At 39.5% G+C, this 12,641-nt stretch overlaps 1 protein-coding gene across 2 annotated transcripts in view; it reads left to right on the plus strand.

Annotated features, from left to right (window-relative positions):
- The window catches only part of LOC117324972 (HEAT repeat-containing protein 1-like), a 64,949-nt gene that overhangs the window by 34,816 nt on the left and 17,492 nt on the right, over positions 1–12,641 (plus strand). For both annotated transcript variants that reach the window (XM_033880821.1, XM_033880822.1), the window contains exons 23-30: positions 134–271; positions 1,029–1,135; positions 1,425–1,546; positions 1,763–1,891; positions 4,899–5,150; positions 5,515–5,638; positions 5,847–6,016; positions 11,581–11,748. In XM_033880821.1, the coding sequence (XP_033736712.1) occupies positions 134–271; positions 1,029–1,135; positions 1,425–1,546; positions 1,763–1,891; positions 4,899–5,150; positions 5,515–5,638; positions 5,847–6,016; positions 11,581–11,748 (1,210 nt within the window). The remainder of the gene's footprint in view (positions 1–133; positions 272–1,028; positions 1,136–1,424; positions 1,547–1,762; positions 1,892–4,898; positions 5,151–5,514; positions 5,639–5,846; positions 6,017–11,580; positions 11,749–12,641) is intronic.

The raw sequence follows: 12,641 nt of genomic DNA on the forward strand, positions 1-12,641 counted from the left end.
TCAGGCAAAAACCATGTTACTTAAACTTAATTCATAATTATGTTGATAGAGTTTGGAATATGGGAATTTTTAGTTAGATTTTTGTCCTATAAACCAAAATAATTTGTAATGATTTGTTTGTTTCATTCTTTAGACAACAATCTGAGACAGATGAGGAATTTAACCAGGCAGGCTGGCGTCGCACTACCCTGATCTTAGAGGGTATTCAGGAGAAGAAGAAGCTCGCCAACAGTCCCCTTCTCCTGCCTCTATGTTTCCAACTCCTGACACGGTAAATATAGTACCCATCTGTTATATTGTTAGCAAATGATATTCTTCTTACTGTTTAATCCTACATTCCACTGACCTTCTAACTGATGATCTGTAGATATAGCTGGTTAGACCAATTCTACCATACACTGTCAATGATACAAATAGGTACAGATTAATTCTGCCCAATTACTATTTAACAATGTGCTACGTAACTAGTTTCATTACTATTAATTGGAATGAACAAAGTATTTCATCAGAATTAATGTACAAGTATGTTATTTGAATTCATACAAAGAAAAAAAAACTGCTGAACTTCCTGTGATGTTTTGTTTTTCACTATCATGGATCTACTGGAAACACAAGGCTTTCATGGATATGTTGATATAATGTAACTACACATATCAATTAACAACTAGCTTAATATCAATTAACAACTAGCTTAATATCAATTAACAACTAGCTTAATATCAATTAACAACTAGCTTAATATCAATTAAAAACTAGCTTAATATCAATTAACAACTACCTTAATATCAATTAACAACTACCTTAATATCAATTAACAAATAAGTTAATGTGACAGTTTAATCGACTGAATCTTACATTACCTGCTAATGTTTGTTCATTTATTGGTGAAATGATTTGTAAAGATAACATCTATTTAAAGTGATAGAATAATTAATCCTTGTGAAAAATATTTGGGGGAAAAATCTTGGAAAAATATTTGGGGAAAAATGGATTAAAATTCAGATGTTTGGATATATATACTATTACAGTGTGTTGGACTCGGATCAGCACAGCTCCGCCGAGTACATCAAACAGCTCATTCTGTCTCTGATCAACCATGTGTGTCAAAAGATCCAATCTGACCAGGAAGAGAAAAGTAAGAAACCTTCTCAGTCTAAAATATTGTATCTATTGTGTGTTTGTATTAAATTAGGAGAAACCCTTAAAACCCCTTGGTAATCTTGGAAGTTGTGCGTAGACATTTAAATTGAAACCATATTATAGGATAAGTCATACAAATGTTTTGTCTCCCGTACTTATGTTGCGATATGTTAATTATTTAAGGGGAAAATAATTAATTAAAAAATGTGTTGTTGGGATCTATGTGCAATGACCATAAGACGATCATTCATATTCTCTTGTTTGGATTATATCATTTGTTACAGAAGCAATTGAGGAACAGAAATTCAACATGGAGTTGATTGTTCAGGCAATAAGAACATCCAGTAACCCGCAAACTCACAATCAGGCCTTGTTGGTTCTGACGACGGCTGCTAGACTTTACCCTGTAAGTACTGGTAGTAAGATCTGACCCTGTTGTTTTTAACTGCTGCATTTTCCTGGATATGTCTCCCTAAATTCCTGTGTTCATTTTCCCTTTAATTTAGATGCTGTTAAGAGAAAATTGGTTTGTTTATCAGAAGACTCAGTTAATATTTCTGGGAAAAAATATGTTGAGAATGATAAGAACAAGACTTGATTCATGTACATGTTTTTATCTCAGGAACACCTACTACACAACGTGATGTCTGTGTTCACATTCATGGGTGCCAACATCCTACGACAAGATGATTCTTACAGTATACAGATCATTGGGCGTATCCTGGAGACTGTCATACCAGCTCTTATAACAGTAAGTATACCACAGTACAGCTTCAAAGTTCTTATTGTCATCATGGAAACTGTCATACCAGCTCTTATAACAGTAAGTATACCACAGTACAGATTCAAAGTTCTTATTGTCATCCTGGAAACTGTCATACCAGTAAGTATACCACAGTACAGATTCAAAGTTCTTATTGTCATCCTGGAAACTGTCATACCAGTAAGTATACCAAAGTACAGCTTCAAAGTTCTTATTGTCATCCTGGAAACTGTCATACCAGTAAGTATATGACAGTACAGCGTCAAAGTTCTTATTGTAATCCTGGAAACTGTCATACCAGTAAGTATACCAAAGTACAGCTTCAAAGTTCTTATTGTCATCCTGGAAACTGTCATACCAGTAAGTATATGACAGTACAGCTTCAAAGTTCTTATTGTCATCATAGAAACTGTCATACCAGTAAGTATATGACAGTACAGCGTCAAAGTTCTTATTGTTATCCTGGAAACTGTCATACCAGTAAGTATATCACAGTACAGCGTCAAAGTTCTTATTGTAATCCTGGAAACTGTCATACCAGTAAGTATATCACAGTACAGCGTCAAAGTTCAGGTTGTCATCCTGGAAACTGTCATACCAGTAAGTATATCACAGTACAGCGTCAAAGTTCTTATTGTCATCATAGAAACTTTAATACCAGTAAGTATATCACAGTACAGCGTCAAAGTTCAGGTTGTCATCCTGGAAACTGTCATACCAGTAAGTATATCACAGTACAGCGTCAAAGTTCAGGTTGTCATCCTGGAAACTGTCATACCAGTAAGTATACCACAGTACAGCGTCAAAGTTCTTATTGTCATCCTGGAAACTGTCATACCAGTAAGTATATCACAGTACAGCGTCAAAGTTCAGGTTGTCATCATGGAAACTGTCATACCAGTAAGTATATGACAGTACAGCGTCAAAGTTCAGGTTGTCATCCTGGAAACTGTCATACCAGTAAGTATACCACAGTACAGCGTCAAAGTTCTTATTGTCATCCTGGAAACTGTCATACCAGTAAGTATATCACAGTACAGCGTCAAAGTTCAGGTTGTCATCATGGAAACTGTCATACCAGTAAGTATATGACAGTACAGCGTCAAAGTTCAGGTTGTCATCCTGGAAACTGTCATACCAGTAAGTATACCACAGTACAGCGTCAAAGTTCTTATTGTCATCCTGGAAACTGTCATACCAGTAAGTATATCACAGTACAGCTTCAAAGTTCAGGTTGTCATCATGGAAACTGTCATACCAGTAAGTATACCACAGTACAGCGTCAAAGTTCTTATTGTCATCCTGGAAACTGTCATACCAGTAAGTATATCACAGTACAGCTTCAAAGTTCAGGTTGTCATCATGGAAACTGTCATACCAGTAAGTATATCACAGTACAGCGTCAAAGTTCAGGTTGTCATCATAGAAACTGTCATACCAGTAAGTATATCACAGTACAGCGTCAAAGTTCAGGTTGTCATCATAGAAACTGTCATACCAGTAAGTATATCACAGTACAGCGTCAAAGTTCAGGTTGTCATCATAGAAACTGTCATACCAGTAAGTATATCACAGTACAGCGTCAAAGTTCAGGTTGTCATCATAGAAACTGTCATACCAGTAAGTATACCACAGTACAGCGTCAAAGTTCTTATTGTCATCCTGGAAACTGTCATACCAGTAAGTATATCACAGTACAGCGTCAAAGTTCAGGTTGTCATCATGGAAACTGTCATACCAGTAAGTATATGACAGTACAGCGTCAAAGTTCAGGTTGTCATCCTGGAAACTGTCATACCAGTAAGTATACCACAGTACAGCGTCAAAGTTCTTATTGTCATCCTGGAAACTGTCATACCAGTAAGTATATCACAGTACAGCTTCAAAGTTCAGGTTGTCATCATGGAAACTGTCATACCAGTAAGTATACCACAGTACAGCGTCAAAGTTCTTATTGTCATCCTGGAAACTGTCATACCAGTAAGTATATCACAGTACAGCTTCAAAGTTCAGGTTGTCATCATGGAAACTGTCATACCAGTAAGTATATCACAGTACAGCGTCAAAGTTCAGGTTGTCATCATAGAAACTGTCATACCAGTAAGTATATCACAGTACAGCGTCAAAGTTCAGGTTGTCATCATAGAAACTGTCATACCAGTAAGTATATCACAGTACAGCGTCAAAGTTCAGGTTGTCATCATAGAAACTGTCATACCAGTAAGTATATCACAGTACAGCGTCAAAGTTCAGGTTGTCATCCTATAAACGGTGTCGGAGATATTTTATTTTTCAGGATGAAAGTGAAAGGTTGTTGCTATACACAGTATATTAAACTACAGTGGAGATTTTTGCATGTCTTTACACCTGGTAATATGTCACATGTCTTTACACCTGGTAATATGTCACGTGTCTTTACACCTGGTAATATGTCACGTGTCTTTACACCTGGTAATATGTCACGTGTCTTTACACCTGGTAATATGTCACGTGTCTTTACACCTGGTAATATGTCACGTGTCTTTACGCCTGGTAATATGTCACATGTCTTTACACCTGGTAATATGTCACATGTCTTTACACCTGGTAATATGTCACGTGTCTTTACACCTGGTAATATGTCACGTGTCTTTACACCTGGTAATATGTCACGTGTGTCTATACACCTGGTATTATGTCACATGTCTTTACACCTGGTAATATGTCTTGTGTCTTTACACCTGGTAATATGTCACGTGTCTTTACACCTTGTAATATGTCACGTGTCTTTACACCTGGTAATATGTCACATGTCTTTACACCTGGTAATATGTCTTATGTCTTTACACCTTGTAATAGATGAAAAATCTGTGGTCAGTATGACAGATTGGGATTATGACTGAAACTGCTTGTTTTTGTGCTCGACATTAGACATATTATTCCCAAAATATTTTAAATAAAACTCCCTCAATTCCTAAATAATAGTACAAGAAGTGGTGATTGTTGATGGTTTCAGGCCTGTGAACAGAGAACCAGGGTACCGAAAGGCGTGTCTAATAAAGTGGAGGATGTCATCACCATGGTGATCCGCGTGTTTGTGGACGCCTACCCCCACATCCCCGATCACCGCCGCCTGATGCTGTTCACCAAACTCATACAGATTGTAGGAGAGGATCAGTACCTTTGGCGTACCCTACTCTTACTAGTCACTCACCTGGTTACCAGGGGAACCCAGTCCACTGACGATACACCAGCCACTGAGCGTGAGGTAGGATATTCCAGATACACTGATGTGTCCATGTAAATACAATAATATGTAGTTATATTTTGTGATGTTTTAATGCTATATTCAGAGATTTCATTGCAAAATATATCAGGCCTTTATATGGCTACTACATTATTGTTAAAAATGACCTTAAGAAGTTGATACAAACCTTGAATGTCTTTGTCAAGGCCTGCCAGAAACTGGGGAAAACAGATCGCAAAGTCTGTCATTATTTCATAGCTGTCCTATCATTAGGACTGTAATTAATGACAACAGGTTCATGTTTGTGGGATAAAAAACCAACATCTCTATCTCTAGTATACAACACTTATATTGTGTAATAATATTGTATTTGTATCATTTGTAGATACTTTCCAAGGATATGGAGTTCTGTTTACAACTCTCTGGGCAGTTCTCTGCGACAACACAACTTGTGTTTGCCTCAGCGGCCATCAAATATCTGGAAGAACTGCCGGATGATAAAACAGAGGGTATGTTTTAGATACTGCAAATATTAAAATTCAGAATTGTCAGTTAGATATTTTTCTGCTTACATAATAATTAAAGTAAAGATTTTCATCTGTTCTTTACTTATGGTAAGCTGTTGTTATAGATACAAGAATATACGTTTCCATTTGTTGTGTAGTATTGTAAACAAAAGTTTGTGATGAAAATTCAGAATGGTATTTATCTTTATAGAAAAGCTAGTTCAGCGGGTAGTCCAGCCTCAGTCTCTTGGAAAATTGCGCAAGGAGGACACAGAAATCTATAATGTGAAAATCCATACAGCCAAACAGCTGCGTCACTTCAAGTACAAAGTCATCGAGCTTCTTATCTCGTTACACACCAACCAGGTGTATATTGTACAGGTAATACATCTTAAGGTTCTTCACTGGCCGTGGGGGCGGCAATAGCTCAGTTGGTTAGAGCACTGTCCAAAAAACCTAAGGTTAAGATCAGAGGTGCATGGTTGGATGCTCCCTACCCATTTTGTGTTTCTTTTCACTCTCCTCTAGTCTTGATGAGTGTAGTAAAGTGTGAGCTTCAGTCCACTCTCCTCTAGTCTTGATGAGTGTAGTAAAGTGTGAGCTTCAGTGCACTCTCCTCTAGTCTTGATGAGTGTAGTAAAGTGTGAGCTTCAGTCACTCTCCTCTAGTCTTGATGAGTGTAGTAAAGTGTGAGCTTCATTCCACTCTCCTCTAGTCTTGATGAGTGTAGTAAAGTGTGAGCTTCAGTTCACTCTCCTCTAGTCTTGATGAGTGTAGTAAAGTGTGAGCTTCAGTCCACTCTCCTCTAGTCTTGATGAGTGTAGTAAAGTGTGAGCTTCAGTCACTCTCCTCTAGTCTTGATGAGTGTAGTAAAGTGTGAGCTTCAGTCCACTCTCCTCTAGTCTTGATGAGTGTAGCAAAGTGTGAGCTTCAGTCCACTCTCCTCTAGTCTTGATGAGTGTAGTAAAGTGTGAGCTTCAGTCACTCTCCTCTAGTCTTGATGAGTGTAGTAAAGTGTGAGCTTCATTCCACTCTCCTCTAGTCTTGATGAGTGTAGTAAAGTGTGAGCTTCAGTCACTCTCCTCTAGTCTTGATGAGTGTAGTAAAGTGTGAGCTTCAGTCCACTCTAGTCTTGATGAGTGTAGTAAAGTGTGAGCTTCAGTCCACTCTCCTCTAGTCTTGATGAGTGTAGTAAAGTGTGAGCTTCAGTCCACTATCCTATAGTCTTGATGAGTGTAGTAAAGTGTGAGCTTCAGTCCACTCTCCTCTAGTCTTGATGAGTGTAGTAAAGTGTGAGCTTCAGTCACTCTCCTCTAGTCTTGATGAGTGTAGTAAAGTGTGGGCTGCAGTCCACTCTCTAGTCTTGATGAGTGTAGTAAAGTGTGAGCTTCAGTCCACTCTAGTCTTGATGAGTGTAGTAAAGTGTGAGCTACAGTCACTCTCCTCTAGTCTTGATGAGTGTAGTAAAGTGTGAGCTTCAGTCCACTCTCCTCTAGTCGTGATGAGTGTAGTAAAGTGTGAGCTTCAGTCCACTCTCCTCTAGTCTTGATGAGTGTAGTAAAGTGTGAGATTCAGTCACTCTCCTCTAGTCTTGATGAGTGTAGTAAAGTGTGAGATTCAGTCCACTCTCCTCTAGTCTTGATGAGTGTAGTAAAGTGTGAGCTTCAGTCACTCTCCTCTAGTCTTGATGAGTGTAGTAAAGTGTGGGCTGCAGTCCACTCTCTAGTCTTGATGAGTGTAGTAAAGTGTGAGCTTCAGTCCACTCTAGTCTTGATGAGTGTAGTAAAGTGTGAGCTACAGTCACTCTCCTCTAGTCTTGATGAGTGTAGTAAAGTGTGAGCTTCAGTCACTCTCCTCTAGTCTTGATGAGTGTAGTAAAGTGTGAGCTTCAGTCCACTCTCCTCTAGTCTTGATGAGTGTAGTAAAGTGTGAGCTTCAGTCCACTCTCCTCTAGTCTTGATGAGTGTAGTAAAGTGTGAGCTTCAGTCACTCTCCTCTAGTCTTGATGAGTGTAGTAAAGTGTGAGCTTCAGTCCACTCTCCTCTAGTCTTGATGAGTGTAGTAAAGTGTGAGCTTCAGTCCACTCTCCTCTAGTCTTGATGAGTGTAGTAAAGTGTGAGCTTCAGTCCACTCTCCTCTAGTCGTGATGAGTGTAGTAAAGTGTGAGCTTCAGTCACTCTCCTCTAGTCTTGATGAGTGTAGTAAAGTGTGAGCTTCAGTCCACTCTCCTCTAGTCTTGATGAGTGTAGTAAAGTGTGAGCTTCAGTCCACTCTCCTCTAGTCTTGATGAGTGTAGTAAAGTGTGAGCTTCAGTCCACTCTCCTCTAGTCTTGATGAGTGTAGTAAAGTGTGAGCTTCAGTGCACTCTCCTCTAGTCTTGATGAGTGTAGTAAAGTGTGAGCTTCAGTGCACTCTCCTCTAGTCTTGATGAGTGTAGTAAAGTGTGAGCTTCAGTCACTCTCCTCTAGTCTTGATGAGTGTAGTAAAGTGTGAGCTTCATTCCACTCTCCTCTAGTCTTGATGAGTGTAGTAAAGTGTGAGCTTCAGTTCACTCTCCTCTAGTCTTGATGAGTGTAGTAAAGTGTGAGCTTCAGTCCACTCTCCTCTAGTCTTGATGAGTGTAGTAAAGTGTGAGCTTCAGTCACTCTCCTCTAGTCTTGATGAGTGTAGTAAAGTGTGAGCTTCAGTCCACTCTCCTCTAGTCTTGATGAGTGTAGCAAAGTGTGAGCTTCAGTCCACTCTCCTCTAGTCTTGATGAGTGTAGTAAAGTGTGAGCTTCAGTCACTCTCCTCTAGTCTTGATGAGTGTAGTAAAGTGTGAGCTTCATTCCACTCTCCTCTAGTCTTGATGAGTGTAGTAAAGTGTGAGCTTCAGTCACTCTCCTCTAGTCTTGATGAGTGTAGTAAAGTGTGAGCTTCAGTCCACTCTAGTCTTGATGAGTGTAGTAAAGTGTGAGCTTCAGTCCACTCTCCTCTAGTCTTGATGAGTGTAGTAAAGTGTGAGCTTCAGTCCACTCTCCTCTAGTCTTGATGAGTGTAGTAAAGTGTGAGCTTCAGTCCACTATCCTCTAGTCTTGATGAGTGTAGTAAAGTGTGAGCTTCAGTCCACTCTCCTCTAGTCTTGATGAGTGTAGTAAAGTGTGAGCTTCAGTCCACTCTCCTCTAGTCTTGATGAGTGTAGTAAAGTGTGGGCTGCAGTCCACTCTCTAGTCTTGATGAGTGTAGTAAAGTGTGAGCTTCAGTCCACTCTAGTCTTGATGAGTGTAGTAAAGTGTGAGCTACAGTCACTCTCCTCTAGTCTTGATGAGTGTAGTAAAGTGTGAGCTTCAGTCCACTCTCCTCTAGTCGTGATGAGTGTAGTAAAGTGTGAGCTTCAGTCCACTCTCCTCTAGTCTTGATGAGTGTAGTAAAGTGTGAGCTTCAGTCCACTCTCCTCTAGTCGTGATGAGTGTAGTAAAGTGTGAGCTTCAGTCACTCTCCTCTAGTCTTGATGAGTGTAGTAAAGTGTGAGCTTCAGTCCACTCTCCTCTAGTCGTGATGAGTGTAGTAAAGTGTGAGCTTCAGTCCACTCTCCTCTAGTCTTGATGAGTGTAGTAAAGTGTGAGCTTCAGTCCACTCTCCTCTAGTCGTGATGAGTGTAGTAAAGTGTGAGCTTCAGTCCACTCTCCTCTAGTCTTGATGAGTGTATACGTAGTAAAGTGTGAGCTTCAGTCACTCTCCTCTAGTCTTGATGAGTGTAGTAAAGTGTGAGCTTCAGTCCACTCTAGTCTTGATGAGTGTAGTAAAGTGTGAGCTTCAGTCCACTCTCCTCTAGTCTTGATGAGTGTAGTAAAGTGTGAGCTTCAGTCCACTATCCTCTAGTCTTGATGAGTGTAGTAAAGTGTGAGCTTCAGTCCACTCTCCTCTAGTCTTGATGAGTGTAGTAAAGTGTGAGCTTCAGTCCACTCTCCTCTAGTCTTGATGAGTGTAGTAAAGTGTGAGCTTCAGTCCACTCTCCTCTAGTCGTGATGAGTGCAGTAAAGTGTGAGCTTCAGTCACTCTCCTCTAGTCTTGATGAGTGTAGTAAAGTGTGAGCTTCAGTCACTCTCCTCTAGTCTTGATGAGTGTAGTAAAGTGTGAGCTTCAGTCCACTCTCCTCTAGTCTTGATGAGTGTAGTAAAGTGTGAGCTACAGTCACTCTCCTCTAGTCTTGATGAGTGTAGTAAAGTGTGAGCTTCAGTCACTCTCCTCTAGTCTTGATGAGTGTAGTAAAGTGTGAGCTTCAGTCCACTCTCCTCTAGTCTTGATGAGTGTAGTAAAGTGTGAGCTTCAGTCCACTCTCCTCTAGTCTTGATGAGTGTAGTAAAGTGTGAGCTTCAGTCACTCTCCTCTAGTCTTGATGAGTGTAGTAAAGTGTGAGCTTCAGTCCACTCTCCTCTAGTCTTGATGAGTGTAGTAAAGTGTGAGCTTCAGTCACTCTCCTCTAGTCTTGATGAGTGTAGTAAAGTGTGAGCTTCAGTCACTCTCCTCTAGTCTTGATGAGTGTAGTAAAGTGTGAGCTTCAGTCCACTCTCCTCTAGTCTTGATGAGTGTAGTAAAGTGTGAGCTTCAGTCCACTCTCCTCTAGTCTTGATGAGTGTAGTAAAGTATGAGCTTCAGTCCACTCTCCTCTAGTCTTGATGAGTGTAGTAAAGTGTGAGCTTCAGTCACTCTCCTCTAGTCTTGATGAGTGTAGTAAAGTGTGAGCTTCAGTCCACTCTCCTCTAGTCTTGATGAGTGTAGTAAAGTGTGAGCTTCAGTCACTCTCCTCTAGTCTTGATGAGTGTAGTAAAGTGTGAGCTTCAGTCCACTCTCCTCTAGTCTTGATGAGTGTAGTAAAGTGTGAGCTTCAGTCACTCTCCTCTAGTCTTGATGAGTGTAATAAAGTGTGAGCTTCAGTCCACTCTCCTCTAGTCTTGATGAGTGTAGTAAAGTGTGAGCTTCAGTCACTCTCCTCTAGTCTTGATGAGTGTAGTAAAGTGTGAGCTTCAGTCCACTCTCCTCTAGTCTTGATGAGTGTAGTAAAGTGTGAGCTTCAGTCCACTCTCCTCTAGTCTTGATGAGTGTAGTAAAGTGTGAGCTTCAGTCCACTCTCCTCTAGTCTTGATGAGTGTAGTAAAGTGTGAGCTTCAGTCCACTCTCCTCTAGTCTTGATGAGTGTAGTAAAGTGTGAGCTTCAGTCACTCTCCTCTAGTCTTGATGAGTGTAGTAAAGTGTGAGCTTCAGTCCACTCTCCTCTAGTCTTGATGAGTGTAATAAAGTGTGAGCTTCAGTCCACTCTAGTCTAGAACACAAATATGTATTGGATTATATTTGTTTTGATAGTTGTTTTCCAGTGATGACATGGTAGTTTTCCCCTCCATCATCCTCTGTAAAACTTCTTTAAAGCTGATATTATTATTTGAACTTTTGTATTGTTAACTTCTAATCAACAATAAGGATCATACAGCTGACCAGGTGTATACTATACTGGTACCAGGTGTATACTATACAGGTACCAGGTGTATACTATACAGGTACCAGGTGTATACTATTCAGGTACCAGGTGTATACTATACAGGTACCAGGTGTATACTATGCAGGTACCAGGTGTATACTATACAGGTACCAGGTGTATACCATCAGGTACCAGGTGTATACTATACAGGTACCAGGTGTATACTATACAGGTACCAGGTGTATACTAAACAGGTACCAGGTGTATACTATACAGGTACCAGGTGTATACCATCAGGTACCAGGTGTATACTATACAGGTACCAGGTGTATACTATACAGGTACCAGGTGTATACTAAACAGGTACCAGGTGTATACTATACAGGTACCAGGTGTATACATGTACTATACAGGTACCAGGTGTATACTATACAGGTACCAGGTGTATACATGTACTATACAGGTAAGGCAAACTTTTGTTTACATTTCAGGTAACCAACTGTAGTGATCCATCATTACTGAAGAATTTTCAGAGTCTTCTACAGAATATCATGGAGTTTCTGTCCAGGGTTTCCATGGCAACAGATAGATACCAAGACACCATTACAGCACGGTTTTGGAGAGCATACCAACACAAAGTGTATGATCTACTGGAGAAGGTAAGATAGAACTTAGTATGTTAATTAGATCTACTGGAGAAGGTAAAATAGTACTTAGTATTTTAATTAGATCTACTGGAGAAGGTAAAATAGAACTTAGTATGTAAATTAGATCTACTGGAGAAGGTAAGATAGTACTTAGTATGTTAATTAGATCTACTGGAGAAGGTAAGATAGAACTTAGTATGTAAATTAGATCTACTGGAGAAGGTAAGATAGAACTTAGTATGTAAATTAGATCTACTGGAGAAGGTAAGATAGTACTTAGTATGTAAATTAGATCTACTGGAGAAGGTAAGATAGAACTTAGTATGTAAATTAGATCTACTGGAGAAGGTAAGATAGAACTTAGTATTTTAATTAGATCTACTGGAGAAGGTAAGATAGAACTTAGTATGTAAATTAGATCTACTGGAGAAGGTAAGATAGAACTTAGTATGTAAATTAGATCTACTGGAGAAGGTAAGATAGTACTTAGTATGTAAATTAGATCTACTGGAGAAGGTAAGATAGAACTTAGTATGTAAATTAGATCTACTGGAGAAGGTAAGATAGAACTTAGTATGTAAATTAGATCTACTGGAGAAGGTAAGATAGTACTTAGTATGTAAATTAGATCTACTGGAGAAGGTAAGATAGTACTTAGTATGTAAATTAGATCTACTGGAGAAGGTAAGATAGAACTTAGTATGTAAATTAGATAACTGTCCTGTTTTGTTATCAAGACTAAATCTTAGTAAGCTTGATAAGAAACCTGCTTGGTATCTGTTTATACCACTTACCGTGACTTCCTGTAGGTGGTGACCTTGTTGTCCGAGGACATGTTTCTGTTTATAACACTTACCGTGACTTCCTGTAGGTGGTGACATTGTTGTCCGAGGACATGTTTCTGT

The sequence above is a fragment of the Pecten maximus genome, chromosome 4 (assembly GCF_902652985.1).
Source record: "Pecten maximus chromosome 4, xPecMax1.1, whole genome shotgun sequence".
NCBI classification, from domain to species: Eukaryota; Metazoa; Mollusca; class Bivalvia; order Pectinida; family Pectinidae; genus Pecten; species Pecten maximus.